The following is a 20,276-nucleotide window of genomic DNA, read 5'->3' as shown; positions in this document are numbered from 1 at the left end:
GTTTTGCACCTGAATACTGCCGTTGTTGCACAAGGCCAGGAAAAGCTGGATAAAACAACAGTATGCGCTACCGGCAATTGTTTGCACAGTTACGGTTACGAGTTCGAAATTTTCGCACTCGCACCTATACTGGCAAACAAGAGCAGCCAGGTTCGACCAACTTCGACGTTGACTCTGTAGCAAAAGTACGTACTGCCAGACTGCCAGTACAAGCTTGTCGAGGAATTGAGATTTGAGAGCGTAAAGGAACAGGCAGCGCACACTAAGCGCTGTATTGGCACTAGAATACTGCCATGTGGCGCAACCCACAAATGTGTTTTCTTCGCTGTCTTCACGCGCCCATAATTTCTCGACAAGCTTATACAGGTGAGAACATACCGAACTCAATATTGTGTTCAAAATATACGAAGAAAACCTACGGGCCGCTCAACTTGTATGAGCGGAATGTGGCAGATTCCGGCAAACCCTTAAATGTAACACGTAAAACTAATACAATCCAAATGTTTCAATGTTTATTATGCTAAAATGCATTATTGAACAATTTTTCATACGGCCGAACTGCGCTAATGACAGCGCAATAAGACGGGACAATCTTAAAAATGTTAAGGCAGAATAAAAATAGACTTTAGCTTTGTGCACAACGTAATCAGTCACTTCCTCCACTGAACGCCGGGCGCCCCTTGCAAGGCTACATCCTACCCTGTCTCTGCCTAGTTACAAACACTGATTCTCTATCTTCCCTTTTTTTTCAACAGTTTACTAGATCTACAGTTAAATAGTCTACACTCCACAATTTTCTACATGTCAGTGGTGCCACACACCGTCAATCGAGCGAAACAGGTCCAGCGTCACACACCACTGACCACTACATCGTAACATCACATAAAACGGGCTTGCATATGGGCTGAACTGACGGTGGGCTGATTGTGCTGGCTTCCTTTGTACGGTTCATGTTCTAAAAGCAAAAATTCAAAAATCAGTTTGCATTCGCATTAAAGAGTGCACAGTATTTCATGATTTAAAAACATTTTTTTCGGAGAATACGGCTCGGTTTTTATAAACAGTACGATTTTGATGTGCTAAAATCGAAAACTTTAAACACAAACAAACGTTGCAAAGAACTTTGGAAGATCAATTTGCAAGGCAGTAAGACGAATACGCTGCTTGACGATAAGTCGAACTGATGTTTTAAGAAAATTCTTACTTTCGCGAAAACCTTGAGAATCTTTAGAAAAAAAGAAGCTTCTGAAATTTCTGAAATTTCAGAAGTAAGTTATCATAAAACCGCTGAAGAAAACAACTCTGACAAGCATGACAGTCTTTGACAGGCAAGCAAAACGGTGGAAAACCGAAATCGGTTTTTTAACGACGCCCACTGTAATGTCGCGTCAATTGATCAACGAATATATTATTTAAACGTCGATTTCCGCCGATACTCCACTGTGCTGACGATATGGTCACGATACGGTGTTTCACGGTATCGTTTACCTGATCGTATATCGTGCCTGCGTGGCGACAACAGTTTAAATATAATGTTGTCACCACACAGCCCCAGTTTGAACGTAGCTGCAGGCCCCCGAGTGGCTGCGAGCAGAACTACAGATAGGGCATCTTCGTGTCCCTTAAACTCGTGAAAATACAGTACAAATAAAGTGTGTTGTTCAGGGATATTACGTATTCCGAATGGATAATGCAATGAAAATGTGTGATAAGCTGGTGTATCCCAAAGCATCAAAAAGTTTTCCAAAAACATCCAAACGTATACTAAAAAGGAAAAAAAGGTTAGTCGCTAATTGCATTGTTTTCGTAACTTCTGTTAGTGTTCGTTTTCTTTAAAACGTTGCGTCTGTAAGTAAACTTGTGCTGTGCATGAAGGTAATTTACAAACTTTATAGGTTCATGACAATTTTCACTATAACAGTGGCTCCGGTTTTGCATTAGTCACTAAAGCCATGACAGCGATGACCGGTACTTTACCATAGGCAGCTACTTTGTATAGACATAGACCGTACAACTACCGCTCAAAAATTTGCCAACTTGGGAAAATAACATAACCGTCGGATGTAAAGTTTCCCTTGTCATTTACTTGGGTGTTTCCGATATAGTACATGAAATCATTTCTAAAGCTAATATATGCTCCCAGCCAACCTTCCACCCCGTCCGTAAACACAAAGTGATCCATCAAGCTCATCAAGGTGATCTGAACCTCGGGCGATTCATTCACAAAAATGACATTGGGCTCGGTGAAGATCTCTTTGCAGTACGTCATGTTGTTGCTGAAGATGAAAAAATTCACCGGCGCATCGACACGTTGGAAATGGATAGCAGCGCGTATTAAGCGCTTTTCTGTAGCAGAGAATTCCGGCGTATTCTCCACCTGCACAAAGAACCCCACCAAACAGGGCAGCGCCCATTCAGTCACTTCCGGTTGCCGCCGCATGATCTCGGCGACTGCAGTGTCAATGTATAACAAACTCTGATTGAGGATTTCCGCGCGCAAAGTCAACAGAGTTTGAATCGTCTCCCGGGATTCGGGTGCGTTCATCCATGTCTGGAGGATCCGCCCATGTTCTGTGGACATCTCAGAACGTGGTGGCACTTTGAGATATTTGCCTTTTTTCTCGGTAAACTTCGCGGCATCCATCTGCGAGAGTGTCATATTCTCAAACTGACTTATAACGGCGTATTTGTGCAAAAGAACCGGCACGGATTTTGTAGCGACTGCGGCGCTGAATAACGCTCCCACGGCCACCATCCACTGGGCAATGTCAACTTCAGTGTCGGCGTCCGTAAAGTCGACGGTTAGATAATGGGGCGTGGCTGTAGACGGGGTGATTATGGTGCTGTTGGGTTCGATTACACCCATAGCGGTATACATCCGCAGATTCAGCTTCAAAAGCAGCCGGTTGTGCGTCCACGGCACGATATCGTCTTTCTTGTTGGTTATCTTGGGGAATAATGTGGCTGGGTGGACGTCTCCCGAGTTCAAGACGAGCAGTTTCTGCACACATAATAATCAAATATTGTTATTAATATTTTTTTTATCGAACCAACAGTAGCCAAACCGGTTTCCTACAAAATTATAATTATTACGGACGGACCTCGACAAATCTCAAATTATAACCTCCGTCCTCGATAGGTTGTTCCGAAGCAGTCGCCGGCGATTGGTTGTTCGTCGTTTGAGACACCTGTTCGATTTTCAGCTGATCCGGGCTATAAAGCACATTAAACATGATTTGCACAATGCGCAGTTACAGTAAAGCACAGATACAGCAGACACCACAATTGTACAAGCTTGGTCTCAGAAAACTACAAAACAAACGATGCAAATTTTCAGTATCACGAAAAAAAAAATCCATCCATTGAAAATTGAAAATTTCCATCCGTCCATTGAAAATTTTCAGTTTTCAATGGACGACAAAATTTACTTTGATTGATTCTGTTAGCCATACGATGATACGATGAACGCCGCATATCCGTCGCTATAGCCGCTTGCTGAGCAGTAAGCGCGGCAACCGTGTTCTCTGTGTTCTCTGTAAAGCAAAAGCCGCAAAACCGGTTCCGAAGTAAAGTAAATTTTGTTGTCCATCGTTCTCGTACTACACTTATATAGCATAACAGTATAACGCAGAGCCGAACATTGACTTCGACGTCGTGCACACCCACAGGGCAGGCAGCTGAGCAAATTATTGCCTGCGTATGAAATCACTGCTGATAATTCAGCTTCTCAGCAATAATTTTAACGCTCTTTTTAATAGTCTGTCACTCTGTCTGTACTGTAGCACTGACAGCAAATTTGATAGAACAGAACATATATCTACGGTAATTTACCAAACTTTCATTATTTTGCAGTGCAGTAATGATTACCACAAGCAGGGTTACCAAATGTGAAACACTAATAAAAACAGTGAAACCGGCATATGTGGCGTCACGAAAGTCACGTACACGTACCTGCTGTGGTTTTTTCCGAATATGGCATATAAGAAGATCAGCAAGCTGAAGGGCACAAAAAGAAATCCCATATTGCATCTGATAATAAAGACTAAAATATTCAAACTCTTGGTGTGTGTATGCTCGAGGCTTTATGTGTTTATTACTATTACTGCAGTGACGCTGCCATCCACGTTGCAGGCACAGCGATAAAAACAACTTCACTTAAAACGATATTGCCGATTTTTTTAGGACAAGCCAAACTACATTGTCCTTCAAAGATTCTTTACAAGAATGAACTGGTAGCGATGCATAGCGCCTAATGCAACATCATCCGCCGGCGCAAATTGTCCCGAGTGCATTTTAACGATCAACAACCGTTAATATGTTGCAGTTGACGCTGTGTAAAGTAAGGTTCCTATCGTTATTAAGCAGCATGCTGAGGCCTCGGAAAATTACGCTGCAGCTTGTTGGGTGATTGCTATGTACCAACACCCTACCCGAACCATGCGTTACCATGTCGTAGAATTTGGCAAAATCGCCCCGAGAAAAATTATCAAATGGCATTTTTTAGCGCAATGAATTGTATATGTGCATCCATGGACGTTTTTTTCGGTGTGCTGTCTTGGTACTGTAGATACCTATTATTCGCAGTTATCAACCCCGAGCAATTCTGCTGTAATATGGATGAATTTATGAGTGCCGTCAAAATAGGTATACTTGTTCTGTGTGCATCATGTTCGGCCGCTTGTCCAGCAAAGATTTGTCCAGCAAAGATTTCATATACCTTGATTAACGCGACGGTCTTTCTGGCTTCGAAATTAATCATTTTTTTTATTTTTGTTTTAAAAACGAGCGTTATGAATTACTAGGTCATATAAATTAATACTGGCAGCTTTTTCAACAGAATCCCTAAAAGGAAGCTACAGATATCAATCATTGCTGACAGCAGGTGATACGGATAACAGTCACTGCTGACAGCAGGTTTGGTATATCATGTTACAAATTCATTGAAATTTCGTTTATACTATACATTTTTTTTAATTTTGCGTAGAAGCTGCATTTTCTGACGTAGGTACAGAGTATGTAATTTATAGTGCTCCATCCCCTCTGTATTACGGTACTGTTACTTGTCGACAGGAGCGCACTCAGCGCAGCGAAAGTCCTCTAATTCAACAAAAGCAGAAAAAGCACCAGCCTTTTTTGAGCATCAAACCAAAAAAGCAGGTGCTAAATATTGCCCGCATCTTGTTTGCTCCAAGATCGCTCAATAAACTATCGGGAATTTTTGCCGCAATTCGAACAGAGCTAGCGGTTTTTTAGTTTTCTGCAACTGACGAAGCATAAAAAAATTGAAAATGAACGCTCGTGATTAAACGGCACAAACAGGACAGTGCCGATAATCTGAAAAATGAAAATATATGTGCCGAATTCAATATTGCCACCGACAGTGCGATTCCGCAGCAAGTGCATCCGGCTCAAACTGCGGCAGCGAGGCGGACCGGAAGCTGACACCCGTTTACAGAGTGACAAAGATGGGAGACGCACGATCATCGCATGGCGGTTAAGCCACACAACACAAGGTCATCGCAAGTGTTTATTAGCAAGTGCAACGTAGCAAGAATCTGCGAGCAAAGCAAGCTGAGGCGCAAGAAGGCATAAGCGTGGGCAAGAAGCGCGGAAGCCGCGTAGCAAGAAGTGCATAAGCACAGGGGCAAGAAGCGCGGAAGGCGTGGAGCAAGATTCGGAGCAAGCTGCAGCACTGACCAATTTCCAGATGTTTCTGACCTTGTGATGCTGTCGATAAAATGTAAAGAAAGAAAGAATTTCGATCTTTATAACACAACAACCAATACGCAGAGATAAAAGCAATTACCATTCCTACTGGCGCCGGCGGTACACCTAATTTCTATCGTTACAATCGTATTATTTAAAACCGGAGACAAAATATTACTGCACAATATTATCAGAGTGTCGTTATTATCAACCGCGTTTACGGCATGTGCTTGTGGTGACCATATCGACAGCGTCTACTTCGGCAAAAAGAAAGCGATTAACTTTAGTTTCCTGGCTTTTCTGCATATGGTCGAACTTTTAACTTTAAAAGTCAACGATTTGAAGAGGGTTTGTTCTTCATGCAAAATGAAAGCAGAAGCGATACAGACATCCAGCTTTAAAGAACAGTTAGCAAGCTAAGTGCAGTTAAATTCGTGGCAAATTCCCTGTACTGCTTTGTTAAACGTCGGCTCGGCCCACTTTCTTTGTTGCGCATGAGAACGTTTAATGTTGCCGCCGGCCGTGCACACGGCCCGATTTTTCTGTTGCTCGCCTTCTGATCAGTCGTGCTGACGATCTGATACGTTCAGTTTGCCGATTTATTCCTCTACCGTTTTCGTTTAAGTCTACAGTTAGATAAGTCTACAATTCAGATTTTCATTTCCTTTGTGAAACCCACTAACGATGCCTCCATCCACGAGAAGCAAGAAGACAGCCAAGAAACCGCGTCGTGCTGTCGGAAAACCTCGTGGAACAGCGCCCGCGAAGCGCTTGAAGAGCGTCATCGTTCGCCCTGAGCCTGCCGAAGTTCAGTTGTTGGAGCCCACTCTCCAGTCCATTTTTCAGCAGCAGCAAAAACACCAGCAACAGATGGACTCGTTGATTGCCATTGTAAAAAACCAGCCACCGCAGGCCGCCCGGCCGCTTTCGCCGTCATCTAATTTGCGGATCCAGCTTGGTGACGATTTCGGAAGAATCGTGCACCAGGTGGACTCCACAAGCAAGGCAGACAATGGAAAAAAGGCGAAGCGTCGGAAGCGAGGTAAGGAAAGTGTTACCTCATCCTCCGAACAGGGTAGCGACGATGAGAGCTTGCCAGAAGACAGTGCAGTACTGCAGCGCCATGGCAACCGCCCCGATATGTTTGGCCATTCGGGACAACCTTCTACGCAGCCATTTGTCTCGGACCAGACAAATCACCAGCTCCCGGCCATACCGGATAAAAGCTGCGGAAGAAACTGCTGGACCTCACTGAATACGTGGATTTTGACTTGCTGCTGCGACGCAACAGAGTGGAGAAGCCCAAGAAATTGCAGTCAAATCTAAGCTTTGTGGATGGGAAGATGACCATTACCCCGGAAGACGGTAAAATCAGCATTGATTCTTTTTCATCGTGGGCAGGTGCATTTTCTGTGTTCTCGGAATATCGCATCACTGTCGCCCCGCAGTTAAGCGCTAAATTTTTCAAGTATTTGGCTATTATTGCGTCGTATGCCGAGCGTGGGGTCCCGACCGCAAACTGGCTGGAGTACGACAGGCAGTTCCGTGCATTCATGACCAGCCACCCGCGGGAGTATGAACTATGGGCGCATCAGCATGAGGACACATACATCGACTGCATCCAGAATCCGCTCCGCAACACCACGGATGCTCCTCCACGTCACGAAAAAGAACGCACAGATGCTGGTAGTCGTCAAGATAAAAACCGGAAAGCGGACGACAAGTGTCGCAACTGTGGTATGCCTGGGCATTTTATTAAGAGCTGCCCGCTACCGCGTAAAGGACAGCCGGGGTACGGGCAGCCCTTTCGGACCGCTTCCGTCGCGGACGGAGAAATCTGCCGTAACTTCAATTTCGGCGGCTGCACCACTCCTTGCAAGGCCGGCCGGCAACACTCCTGTTCGCGATGCGGGGAGTCGAACCACCGCGCAGTTAACTGCACCAAAGTTGGTACCTGAGCTGACAGTGCCGGCGAGAGCGACTACACCACTGCGCACCACCGCTTTCGCCGAACTGCTCACTGAGTATCCTGATGCGTCAGTAGTGTCGTTTATACTGGACACGCTGGCACACGGTGCGCATATTTTCTATGATGGACCGCAGAAAGAACGGTACACTCCCAATGCGGCAACCGCTAAGACCCACAACGCCGCCGTTACTGAATACATCACGAAAGAAGTGGAGAAAGGTCACAGCGTCGGACCGTTCTTATCACCACCTTTACCCCACTTTGTTACGAATTCTCTCGGTGCGCGGCTGAAGAAGGACGGCACTGTAAGAGTCATCATGGATTTATCGCAGCCCACCGGGGACAGCGTGAACGATGCCATTGACGTCAATAAGCTTCCGTTGGAATACTGCTCCGTCGACGATGCTGTTGCCATCTTGAGCAGCTTGGGCCGGGGCGCGTTGATGGCGAAAATGGACGTCAAGTCAGCATTCCGCCTGATTCCGGTGCGGCGCGATCTTTGGAATCTGCTCGGGTATCGCTGGAACGGACAGTACTACTTCGACGTGGTACTTCCGTTTGGGCTACGATCTTCTCCTTACATCTTTGAGCAATTCGCAAAGATTATTGACTGGGCAGTGCGCAGAAGAAGCGGTCTAAGCTCAATGCTTCACTACGTGGATGATTATTTTTTTGCCGGAAAGCCCGGCAGTGTCGAGTGCAGCACGTGCATGAGCACCATGTCGCAAATATGCAGTGAGCTGGGGGTCCCTTTGGCGCACGACAAGACCGAAGGACCCGCTACTCAGCTGATATTCTTGGGCATCCTGATCGACTCTGTGAGACAAACCCTTAGTCTCCCAACCGGAAAGCAAAATGAGATACAAGCGGCTCTTGAAGAATGGTCATCTCAGCGTTTCTGCACCCGGCAACAGCTTCAAAGTCTGCTCGGAGTCCTGCAATTTGCATCGAAGTGCGTACCAGCAAGTCGTCTTTTTACTCGCCGGATGATCATGCTGTTATCTACTCACCGGAACACCAAAATGATCCCCTTAAACTCCGATTTTCACAAGGATCTGGGCTGGTGGCGTGAGTTTCTGCCGACATGGAACGGCACCGCATCCTTTTTACAGCCGGACTGGACGCGGTCAGATGTGCTGCACCTGTACACGGACGCCTCAGCAACACATGGCCTCGGCGCTTATTGTCAGGGGGCGTGGTTTCAGCTCCACTGGCCACTGTGGATAACTGAACTGCAGCCGTGCATTGAGTATCTTGAGATGGTACCGATACTGCTGAGCGTGATCGTCTGGGGAAAGAAGCTGGCCGGCTTGAAAGTTGTCTTCCATTGCGACAATGCCGGCGCCACGCACGCTTGGGAAAACCTCAGATCAACTAACCGCGGGGTGCTGGATATCATGCGTCGCTTAGTTAAAGCCGCAGCAGTCGCGAACATGACGTTAACGCTTAAGCATATTGCCGGAATTAATAATGAAATAGCTGATGCGCTCTCTCGTTTCCAGCAAAGCCGCTTCCGACGACTAGCGCCACAGGCAGAGCTACATCCGGTGGACTGTCCCGACATCTTTCCGGATCTCAGGGCAGCCCTCTGCCATCCCCAGAGCTGAATGAGTTGCTACAGGCTCATATTGCTGAATCTACCCGAGCCACGTACAATGCTGCATTCAACAAGTTCCAGCAATATTGCGCGGTTAGATCGGAGGCATCCCTGCCCGCTAAGCCGGCAACTGTTGCGGAATTTGTAGCGAAATTATACGCAGATAGTAAATGTTATCGGACAGCCACGGTTTACCTTGCCGGCATCCGGAATCGCCACCGTGAATTTAATGAAGCAAGCCCCACGGACAACGACACCGTTCTTAGGGCTCTGGAAGGCTATCGCCGTCTGGCAGCGCCACAAAAGACCGGCGGCTCCCGGTGACACTGGCGCACATGCGATATCTGAAGGACGCTTTGAGAGTGGCCCGCATATCAGAGTACGAACAGTCACTGTACTGGACGACGTTCACTTTCCTGTTCTTCGGCTTCTTCCGCATTGGAGAAATAACAGCAGCCGCTACTAACCGTTTTGACCCACGGCGGACTTTGTTATGGGGGGACATAGTGGATGTTGGCCACCGCCTAACGGTGCAGCTGAAGCTCACAAAGACGGACCAGACGGGGCAGGGTAGTTCTGTCGCGCTGACGGCGACTGGACGTTCAGTCTGCCCCGTGCAGGCTTACCGGAATTACCGTGCTCGCGTGCCCGAGCCTGCGAACGAGCGGCCGCTGTTGCAGCGCGAAGACGGCAAGTTCGTGACAAGGGCAGACGTGGAGAAGTGCCTCTTTCGCCTTCTCACGGATCACCCGGAGAGAGACCGGATCAGCACGCACAGTTTCCGCATTGGTGCGGCAACTACGGCCGCGGCCAATAACGTGCCTGACCATGCCATCCAACTGGCCGGACGCTGGCGGAGCAACTGTTACACCCGCTACATTCGCCACGCTGGGCCACCCGTGCCACTGAATCCTTACCGGACCGGATAGATTGTTTGGGGGCAGTCGGGCGGAAGTGGGGATATCGGAGACTCGAACCGGTGAGGTCATCACCTGCACCTTCGATCTCGCGTATGCCGCCGCGCCGTCGACCCGTTCTTCCCGCAAACGCCCAACTCCGCTGCCGCTCGAGTGTACGGAATTTCCACAAGAATTTAAAGAACAGTTAGCAAGCTAAGTGCAGTTAAATTCGTGGCAAATTCCCTGTACTGCTTTGTTAAACGTCGGCTCGGCCCACTTTCTTTGTTGCGCATGAGAACGTTTAATGTTGCCGCCGGCCGTGCACACGGCCCGATTTTTCTGTTGCTCGCCTTCTGATCAGTCGTGCTGACGATCTGATACGTTCAGTTTGCCGATTTATTCCTCTACCGTTTTCGTTTACCACCCGCCCACCCTACATGGTGGACTTTGTTGTTATTGCTTTCGCAACTGTTATGTTACTCAATGCAATAAACGGGGGCAGTCGGGCGGAAGTGGGGATATCGGAGACTCGAACCGGTGAGGTCATCACCTGCACCTTCGATCTCGCGTATGCCGCCGCGCCGTCGACCCGTTCTTCCCGCAAACGCAAAATGAAAGCAGAAGCGATACAGACATCCAGCTTTAAGCTGCTTTAAACAATATGCAACAGTAATATTCGAAATATAATAAGGATTCACAAGCGGCTTGTCAAGCTTGTGACAAGCATATATGGTTGTTTTCTACATACACGAATTCTACATGGTGTAACGAAACTCCAATCCAAGTTCAACCTTAATCACTCTTTGTAATCCTCGCTAATGACGTGCTCCATCTTGCATTGCAGCGCTTATAAATCCGTCGCCCACTGGTCGCAGCCGGGATGGATAGGCGGCATCACCATCTCCTCGCGGTTGGTCAGAATGTCGGCGAACTTGTAGTGCGCTCCACGGCGCTGCTCCCGTGTCCGGAAGAGCTTGTCCTGCCATTGACCGTCGGCGTTGGCGGTCATCATCAGTTGCGGGGGCCCTAAAATGTACATTAGCCTTTGTTATTCCATTCACACGAGGATCGTTTAGACCATCCCACCCAAAGGCAGTTTATCGCCGCGATCCGTCTGCCACAGGATGAACGTCTTCCCGTACGTCGGCATCATGTCGGCCATGACCTTTTTCTCCAGCGCCCACGGGAGCCCACGCGCGATGAAACTGCCTATATAAGAGCAAAAAAACGTAAGTGCTTTGTTTTAACGCATAGTGCGTCAACAAACGTTTCTATGATGGCTTACGGCATAAAATGTGTTTGTAGAGTTTCTCTGTATAAAATTTTTTGAACCGCGGACCAACCGGCACATTCCATTATCTTTGGTCATAGGTACATCATAGCTTGGTCAATTCCGATAATGAACGAGAATCTAGCTTACTAAATTAAATGTCACTGGTTTTCACTCCTACATTGTACCTCATACGTCAAAAGCGTACAGTTAAAGGAGTTCATAAACTAAACTTTCAAAACTGTCCGGAGTTCATAAACTGTCTGTTTTTATTACCTGATTTGACATCAAAAGCATGGTTGTGCCAGAACTTCTGCTCTTCCTCGTCCAGCTTGCAGATCTTCTCGGTGACCACGTACTCGATGCCGATAAGCCGGGCGCCGGCGTTCGGGGAGTCGAAGACGGCGCACTGGAAGACGTCGTCGTTGATGGCCGCCACGTAATGGTGCAGCTCCACTTGCCGGTTCGGTTGTCCACTGTATAACATCAACTGCTTTTTATTTCTCATATAAAGCGAATAGGCAAAGGTACTGTTAACTGAGCCTACTTGTAGAACGCAAACCCGCAAAAGTGGGCTTTAAACTGTTTGAGTGAGTCGAAGTTCTGTGTCGCCTGCCTTCCCAACTGGTCTGGAAAAATAGGTAGCCATCGCACGTTCAATAACTCGAGAAACAATAGCAGGTATTAAGTTACCATTAACTATCGTTCACGATCTCCCATCGGCCCGGCGTCCGATCCACCCGACTCCCACCCGGTAACGAAGCATCCATGACTGCTGTTATTTACCTAACTTGATAAACAAATATAAAAAACCTCATAACGATGTTATTTCTCGCTTGACTATAATGATGATAGTAGAATAACTGAGTTCCACTCGAGTTTCCTACATTGGCGGACGTTTCCTTTAGCTTGGTTGAACGGTGATGGTAAGGGAGCGGTTTATTCCCAGTACGTATCGGCTGTGTAAAGTGGTACTGTATTCATTTACTGTAGCGGCTCGATTAAGTAGCATCACAGAGTTTGTGTACGAGAAAGCAGCACACATGCAGCGTGTGCATCCCCATGAACATATGGATATGTCGAACAGCTGCACAACGTAGCACAGGTGAAGCGGTTAACGCAGGCGCTGGCGAACACCGAGGAGCAGCTGCGAAAGGCCACCGAGGAACTGCAGCGCCCCTTATCAATGACCGGTGGATCCCGATCGCCACTGTTCACGGTCAACGTTTGCCGATTCAGCCGACGGCTTCCATGCTGCTGTGGGGCGCGAACGTCGAGCATGCCGACGCTTCGTGGATTGCGTCAAGCGGTGCGGATGGACGCCGAGCAGCTGTGGAAATTGTTGGCCTCATGGCTTACAATCTGCGACCTGCCGCACCATTCTCGCATTCATCCCAAATTTGGCTCGCTTTCCAGCTGTCGATAATCGGTGTGTAATATGCCATAAAACGCCGGCTGAGCGAGCGTGATTAGTCAGAGTGCATCGGCGCCCAGCCTGGCATTCTTATCGGCATCCGTTAATAAATGTGATATTACCACGGTTTCCTGTTAACGCTTTATCTCACATCCTATCGGTCAGCGCACCGACTCCAATGTACAAGTCCGGCTCCAGATTTTTAGACCGTTGTAAGTAAGCGGGATATTTGAGAAACGTGGGCTTGAGCCGTACAAGGTGCTCTACGCCAGTGCATCCAATGAAGAGTAGATAAAATCCAGCCTTACCGTGCGCTATTCACTGCGTCGCGCTTACAGCGGTCTAAAAATGTTGAGCCGGGCTTGTAGCAAGCGTTGTATTGTACAAACGGCTATCAACAGAAAGCAGTGTAGCGCAAGAAGACACCGGGCGGTCCGGTACAGTTCACAAATGAACGCCATTATTTGGTATGTCAGTTGTGACTGACTGCACTCATTCTTCCATCCGTCCAGCACGGGTGGACGCCGTTCGCGACCCTCGGTGGACGTGGGCGCTATTAAGTGCTCCCACGAGGCAGCCATGCAGCGCCGTGAGGAGGAATACCGGAAGCAGCGAGAGGTGGAGGTGCAGATACAACCGGCCTTCTGTCGATTCCATTTGGCGAAAAGTGTAAAGCGATATATCATCGATATCCTTGCTCCACAAAACGAGTTGACGATCTTTTGTATAAATTAACGCATTACTGCTATTTTGACGAAGTTTCCTTAAATTTGCACCAGCTGCAGAGTGCACAGGCCGGTTTTTATGCAGCATACGAGTAGTGTTTATTAATGTTGAACTTTGTATCCTCTTGGATTGCACTCATATTACCGTTATTACGCAATAAAAAAGTGGCGTTTCAAAAGGTTGGTTATATTAATATTTCTAACCATAGTTATTTTTAATTTAATTAGTGTAAACTAATTAATTAGTGTCTAAAAGATTTAATCAGTGTAAACCACGCAGGCATATCATTATGTGTACTGGCTGATGCCATTATAGGCAAGTATTTCTTGCTTATTCCGTAAGTGTTTCCCTTACCGTTAGACGCAACTATGTAACAATATGATTTAAAAAAAGTTGGTCAGTGCTTGGTGTTGTGGTGATTCGGTTGGGTCACGTGCAATGGGGTTCTAATTGGCCTACAATGGTTTTCGTAATGACGATCACGCAGGGCTGATATGTCCAGTTATCTGAGCCGTAATTTAATCTACATCTATGGCACGGTTAGTACACGTTAATTTTTTCCGGCATGTGTTTTTCGTTGTATCCACAGTATCCCACCGTATTCCACAATATCCTCTGCGTATCCTTCATGTATTCCCCAACTTTTCTACATTGATTTAGATACTGCAGTATCCCACCGTAAATCTCATGTGCGTCCGAAATGTAAGTGCTATCCGGATACTCTACGGATACAGTAAGGATACGTTAAGATACGTTGGGATACTGCAGTTAGTGATGGCCTTTAAACCTGCATTCAGCAGGATACATGAACGATACGTACAGGATACTGTGGGATGCTGGTGTTACGAGTATAAATGTGGCTATATAACTATCCGGGATGGTGGGGAATAGTGGAAGATGGCATTAATACTAGCCAACCATAGTCGCAACAAAACAGCAGCTAGTGGCAACTCTTTACTGATGGAAAGTCCAAATGAACAGAGCGCATTTTCTGGCAGCATCGCAGTGCTGCTTATATACTCTAAGCATCAGGAACAGAAGATCAAATCAGCATTAGAACAATGAAGAAAGATCTAGAGCGTCATTTAACAATGGGGTGTGGCTCGGGTGTGACAATAGAAAATAAGCATACAATGATGAATCATATGCAACTAGTGCATTGATCCTTATTATGTGATGACAATAATTAAAGGGCAGTAATTAATAACTAGCTGCTCTATTGTAAACGATGGTCATATAATTATGCAACAATATTTTACCTATAACACTGGCTACATCACTTAGTGTAAATTCTGCACGTATTGCAAATACTGTTAATGTGGTTATTCTTTTTATTAGCGTATCCCACAGTATCCTTTGCGTATCTCCATGTATCCCGTTAATGTACGTGTTTTCTTAGGGTTCTCAGGTTTTCTTAGGTTTCTTAGGTTTCTAACGGGGTTTATGTGGGATACATAGAGAATACTGCAGACATACGGAGGGATACGGCAACAATCGAACAAAAGTCAAAAAACTGCAAGGATACATGTGATAGGTAGAGGATACCGTGGGATACGGTGGGATACTGTGGGTACAAGCAAAAAAACATGCCTCCAAAAATTTAACGTGTACGAAGTCGTCCATATCTAGTAGTTTATGTACGGTGTGATACAATCCACAGTGCTGTGGAATCTGTTAATTTACTCCACAGTATCGTGGGATCTACGTATTGATTCCTGACTAGAACGCATGCGCGTCCGTCAGTTCGCACAATGTAATATAAAATGTACAGGGTCGGCTGTTTATAAAACTTTATGCAGATAACTTTAGCCGTAGCTATAGGTGTAGCAGATGATCATCTCTCTTAAACTTTGTAATTAATTATGCGTATGTGCGAACTTGTACTACTTCTAGTAATTAACTAGTAACTACACGTCTATTGTTATCTTAAAAAAATTAGGAAACGTATTATTTTATAAACTAAGTGCCGGTCCACTGTCTAGGCTCCTCGATAATCCAGTCTCTTCATGGATGAGTAGAGCTCGTCAAAGAATCGATTTGACAGTTGACACGCAGTGATGGAATCAGCTGCACACTGCAGTGCAACTGTTGCAAGTGTGTCACTTAATCTACAGTTCACAAACCTTCTACAACAAAAAGCTGGAATGCGGTACTGAAAAAATTCATTGAGTACGAGCGGTATTCGGATCAATATCGTCATCCAGAGCTAGCGTCATGGCGCCTATGCCACAATAATCAGTGCATTCTGACGCCAGCTGTGACAAGAGCTGCATGTCTTTTGGCAGCAGTGCGACGGTCGACCATCCTGTGCAAAGTGTCGTGTCGTAAACCTCGATTTCCAGCGCGTGCTCTGTTTCAGAATGCTTGCCCCCGCAAACGAATATTCGGTCGTGGACAATGCAGGCAGAATGGTCATACCTCGGCCGTCCCAGTGGTTGTATCTCTTCCCACGAGCCAGTACCCACTTGCAGACGGATGCAGTCAGCAATGGCCATATAGCTGCCCCGCATATAGCTACGCCCACTGATAATGTAAATGTAGCCGTTTACCACGCCCATTGCAAACTTTGTTCGCCACTCGGGCAGTTTGCGCGGTTCTTCCCATTTGTCGGCCATCGTATCGTACCCGCACAATGTCGACGCAGTAGCATAATATATGTGCTCGCCACATTTTGTTATTGCTAATGCAGTGGACGAACCTAATTCAACCCTGTAGAAAAAATACGATAGAACCCAAACCCAGTGCGTCCACTGTAAAAGAAGATCAGTTTTTATAGCGTTTTACTTACCTCATTGCTGTTGTACCATTATCCAGAGCAGCAGTTGTGCCAGATTTTATGTCCATTTTCATAAAGTGGGCATCCCAGTTCCAGTAATAACACTTGTTGTTAATCAAGATCAGCCTTTTTGCAAGGCACACGTCCGAAGGAAGTATTATCTCGCGCCATGTTTCTTTGCTCAGATTCCAAAGAAAAAAGATCGAAAGTCTACCCTGTGGCGAATGTAGGCGGGTTTCGGAGGGGGAGCCAGAGAACTCACACGAAAGGGTCCCGATCACAAAAGGGTATTCTCTCGATCTCGTCCAGGTTACGGGGGGCCATGGCTGCTCTGGCGACCCCCTAGACGCGCCAGTGCGTCTACCGTTGGAGGAATTTGAACAGACTTCGAATATCCTTTCTACCTCTCCTAGTTGACCGTGATGTATTCTGATTTCGCTTCTGCGGTTGCGTAAGGATGCTGGGGCATTATCAAATTTTTCAATCTTGAAGCAACCAGTCACAGGATCGAACAATATCAAAAAAGTGCGGTCAAATTCAGAGCGGTCATTAAAAAGTAATATAACTTGTTTTTTCGAAAGCGCAAGCCCTACTTCTTTCGCGCATATTCTTTCTGCAGCCACTGGCTGCAGACATTTCCGGATAGGACTAGCTAATTCCCCTGCAATGTCGTTGCTAACAAAGGGCACGTAACCGTCTATAATCTTGATGACGTACTGGTCATCGGTAAGATCATCTTCAACAACATCCCCGTCTTTCACGAGCTGTTTCCTCTGAACACCACAGGATATCTCGGCCATCTCCAGAATTATGCAACCAAGACTCCAGATGTCAGTCTTCCGACCCGGTGATTCGGTTGATATTTGGGAAAATTTTCTCAGCATTTCCGGCGACATGTAGCGCTTGGTGCCGCGTAATTGCGCAAGGTCTGCCGAACATGTTGCATTACCTTGCATGTGAACGATGTCATCTAGGTCACTGATCAACAAATTCCTGCGACCGCGCTCCGAGATCGCCACAAGAACGTTTCCTGGTTTAAGATCTCCATGAATTATGAGATTCGCATGGAGGAACTCCAGTCCTCGGGCTATACACGTCACAAGCTGGGAAACTTTCATATAACTTCTCAAGAGGGCGCGGTTGTGCCTGGCTTCCCGCAAAAACTTCCCGAGGTCCCCTGAAATATTTTCTTTGTAGTAGGTAAGGGAAATCGCCCGGTATATGGTGCTTAAAATGGTATACAATACTACTATACATACGCTTAAACTTTCACTTCCGGGCACTCTGAATCACTTTTTTGTAATACTTTATGTCGTTAAAGCAGAATTGATTTGTATACGTTGCTCTGCAATCCGTTTGCGCGCGCAACATTCGATTGCCGAGATATGGCGAAATAAAATGGGTGACAAATTTAAATGCGTTGTCGCGTATCGAATGTCTGGTTATTACCCGAACTTCTTGAAACTTTGCGGTAAAAGACACATACCCTTAAAGTCGAAATGGCACCATTATTATCAGATTCATAGCATTTTTTTTCGAATTTAAACCACATTTCAAAAAATTAAAAATCCATTTAAAAATTATGGGAAAGTACTATGAATCTCAAATTAGTTCACTTTCGAATATAAGGCCATTTGTCTTTATCGCAAAGTTTCAACAAGATCGGGTAATATCCAGACTTTGATACGCGACAATGCATTTAAACTTGTGCATTTTTGTTCGCCATATCTCGGCAACCGGATGTTGCGCGCGCACACGGTTTTCAAAACAATGTATACAAATCAATTTGCACCACATAAAGTACGAGTATTACAAAAAAGTGATTCTGGAAATCAGAGTACACGAAAGCGAAAGTTTTAGCGTATGTGTAGTAGTATTGTATACCACTTTAAGCGCCATATACCGGGCAATTTTCCTTAAGCCAAACTAATGCGTTTAGAAGAATTCTCAGGTCAAAAGTTGCCTTACCTTCATGGTAGTCCATTGCTAGCTCGACGGTGGCTCCGACGCGAACTTTTGTGATTGAAATTTTATGATACTTTACAAGATTTTCGTGAGAGAGCGCAATAAGTTTCTTTAATTTTCTCACGGCTTCCTCCAAATTGTCGTGGTCAGCAAGTGCTTCGGAAGTAATACAGATCTGCATCACTTTAACAGCAACAAAATCGTCCCCAGCATAATCACCACGCTTGACAACTTTCGCTTTGTAGACAATGCCGTAGGAACCCTTTCCAATGAAATCATCTACATGAGAGTAGCGATACTGCATAGTACGGCCAATGTGCTGCACTGTGTCGTCCGTAACGGAATTGCTGTTCCCCATCGCAGCAAAGTTTTTGAATCAGGACAAAAGTTTAAAGTTGCTTGTAAATTATTAGGTTCGAGCACGCTTACTGTGAATTTCAAAGTCTGTTATGCTTTAATGTTCCAAGCAGCGAATGCCGCTTTCCTCTGTTAACATGAACTTGATGTGCAAGCTGATAACTGAAGCACCAAAGATATCGTCTTAATCTGCATTCTACAACCTACAGTGACTAATGACTAATGTGCAGAAGAGTGCAGTATATCCATACCAAATTTCGCTGCACCAGCGCTAAGCGCAGACTGTACTGTACCACAAGAATTGACTAGCAAATCAGTCACGGACAATGGTTTAAACATTACCAATGTTAAGAGCAAATTCAAGTTTTTCGGATAATAAGTACCGTAAAATCCAATATTAACGCCCTGGGTCATTTTTTTTGAGAGCTTCAGGCGGGGGGTGGGGGGCGCTTATAACCTCAGGGGGCGTTTATTACGGGGGGCGTCTAATATTTTAAATTATTAACGCGCTTTGATGCCCCAGTTTTAATGGGATTTTTATTACAAGCATCAAGGTACATATGTACTAGTACTATGTAACTATCAAGACAGAAAAGGATGATTTAGCTAATGAGCCTAATATGCACCGTGGTAGATGGCTAGCGTAGGCGTTTAAAACGTCCCGGGGCGTTGATTGTGGGGGAGGGGCGGGGGTTAATATCAGGTTTTACGGTATCCGATTTTAATTTAGAATGCATGTTGTGTTTATGTGGTGTTCATTGGGAAATTACTTACAGACTACAGTAGAAGCACTGATGCGAATTATAGAGTACACGTACATGCGATTGTACGAGTATTATATTATTTATTACTTATAATCATTATTGCACAACTAGTTTGTAACTGGCCCTACCTGCCTTCCGGGAACAGCGCAGATTCTTGTGGTTCCGCAAATCTCTGGTTGTAGAATATTAATTTTTTCTTACCCAACGATTAGGCATACGGAATCTTTACAGTTTATGTTAAAAATTTTCGCTTTAGGCTTTTCGGTGTTAGGATGTTAACGACAGATGGAACCGTGGATATCATCCAAGTCAGCGACTTTGTGGACTCAATCGGACTGCGTGGATGGACTCCGGAGGAGATGCTCGAGTTACTCGTCTCGATGACCAACGAAGGAAATCCCAAGGATCTCATTTCTTCGGCAACGACCGCATCGATCTGCCCATCACTTCTCTCGGTCTGTTGGGCGTCAACAACCCGATGATCGTCATCATGTCCAGCGATTTCTGGCGGAATCTCGAGCCGGTCCACGGCGGCCGGCAGCGCATCCATTTAGTGGAGAGCGAGCAGAAGGTGCGACGCGTGCAACCGGTGGAGGATCTGGATCTGGTGTACAATCTGTCGGTTTACGAGGACATCAAGCAGTTCCATCTGGGCACGCCCATCACGCACCACGACAGCATCGACTTGCTGGTTAACAAACGCCACGAAGCCGCGATTCGGCTGTTCCAGTTTCTGATGGATAGACTGGGCGCAGTCTTCACCGTCGGCATGGAGAACGAAGCCAGCATGGAGGCGCTCTTCCGGTTCATTTGTGTCTTGGAAACCAAGTACG

The 20,276-nt window shown here is 46.1% G+C and overlaps 3 protein-coding genes and 1 pseudogene across 4 annotated transcripts; 1 reads left to right on the top strand and 3 right to left on the bottom strand.

Annotated features, from left to right (window-relative positions):
* Positions 1–1,901: 1,901 nt before the first annotated feature.
* Positions 1,902–4,397, bottom strand: LOC129582263 (uncharacterized). 2 transcript variants are annotated; one of them, XM_055473749.1, is made up of 4 exons: positions 3,952–4,397; positions 3,453–3,533; positions 3,102–3,213; positions 1,902–3,001 (listed from the first exon to the last, which is right to left on the bottom strand). In XM_055473749.1, exons 1-4 carry the CDS (start codon positions 4,020–4,022, stop codon positions 2,015–2,017), a joined length of 1,251 nt encoding a protein of 416 aa, XP_055329724.1. In that variant the 5' UTR covers positions 4,023–4,397; the 3' UTR covers positions 1,902–2,014. The 2 variants fall into 2 exon arrangements, with proteins under 2 accessions (XP_055329724.1, XP_055329725.1); XM_055473750.1 differs by lacking the exon at positions 3,453–3,533.
* A 5,210-nt stretch (positions 4,398–9,607) lies between these two features.
* On the top strand, positions 9,608–10,201 carry LOC129582379 (uncharacterized). Its single transcript, XM_055473891.1, has one exon. The coding sequence runs from the start codon at positions 9,608–9,610 to the stop codon at positions 10,199–10,201; it is 594 nt and encodes a 197-aa protein (XP_055329866.1).
* A 766-nt stretch (positions 10,202–10,967) lies between these two features.
* On the bottom strand, positions 10,968–12,722 carry LOC129582378 (uncharacterized; annotated as a pseudogene).
* A 1,971-nt stretch (positions 12,723–14,693) lies between these two features.
* LOC129582282 (uncharacterized) lies at positions 14,694–18,736 on the bottom strand. The gene is made up of 3 exons (XM_055473773.1): positions 18,326–18,736; positions 16,370–17,534; positions 14,694–16,290 (listed from the first exon to the last, which is right to left on the bottom strand). The coding sequence occupies exons 1-3, from the start codon at positions 18,678–18,680 to the stop codon at positions 15,744–15,746; spliced, it is 2,067 nt and encodes a 688-aa protein (XP_055329748.1). The 5' UTR covers positions 18,681–18,736; the 3' UTR covers positions 14,694–15,743.
* Positions 18,737–20,276: the final 1,540 nt, after the last annotated feature.

This window comes from Paramacrobiotus metropolitanus, unplaced genomic scaffold (genome assembly GCF_019649055.1).
Source record: "Paramacrobiotus metropolitanus isolate TYO unplaced genomic scaffold, Prichtersi_v1.0 Parri_scaffold0000007, whole genome shotgun sequence".
NCBI classification, from domain to species: domain Eukaryota; kingdom Metazoa; phylum Tardigrada; class Eutardigrada; order Parachela; family Macrobiotidae; genus Paramacrobiotus; species Paramacrobiotus metropolitanus.
Note: the sequence above shows the minus strand (reverse complement) of the source record. Positions and strands in the feature narration are given on the sequence as shown.

Bases quoted from the DNA above. Each gene is read 5' to 3' on its own strand.
- LOC129582263 (XM_055473749.1), bottom strand. From the start codon at position 4,022: ATGGGATTTCTTTTTGTGCCCTTCAGCTTGCTGATCTTCTTATATGCC. The intron at 3,214-3,452 runs GTATGGCTAACA...TGTGCTTTATAG, and splicing joins GCGGCGTTCATCGTATCATC to CCCGGATCAGCTGAAAATCG. The intron at 3,002-3,101 runs GTCCGTCCGTAA...TTATGTGTGCAG, and splicing joins ATAATTTGAGATTTGTCGAG to AAACTGCTCGTCTTGAACTC.
- LOC129582379 (XM_055473891.1), top strand. From the start codon at position 9,608: ATGCGATATCTGAAGGACGCTTTGAGAGTGGCCCGCATATCAGAGTAC.
- LOC129582282 (XM_055473773.1), bottom strand. From the start codon at position 18,680: ATGGGGAACAGCAATTCCGTTACGGACGACACAGTGCAGCACATTGGC. The intron at 17,535-18,325 runs GTAAGGCAACTT...AAAATATTTCAG, and splicing joins AGCAATGGACTACCATGAAG to GGGACCTCGGGAAGTTTTTG. The intron at 16,291-16,369 runs GTAAGTAAAACG...TTTTTTCTACAG, and splicing joins AATGGTACAACAGCAATGAG to GGTTGAATTAGGTTCGTCCA.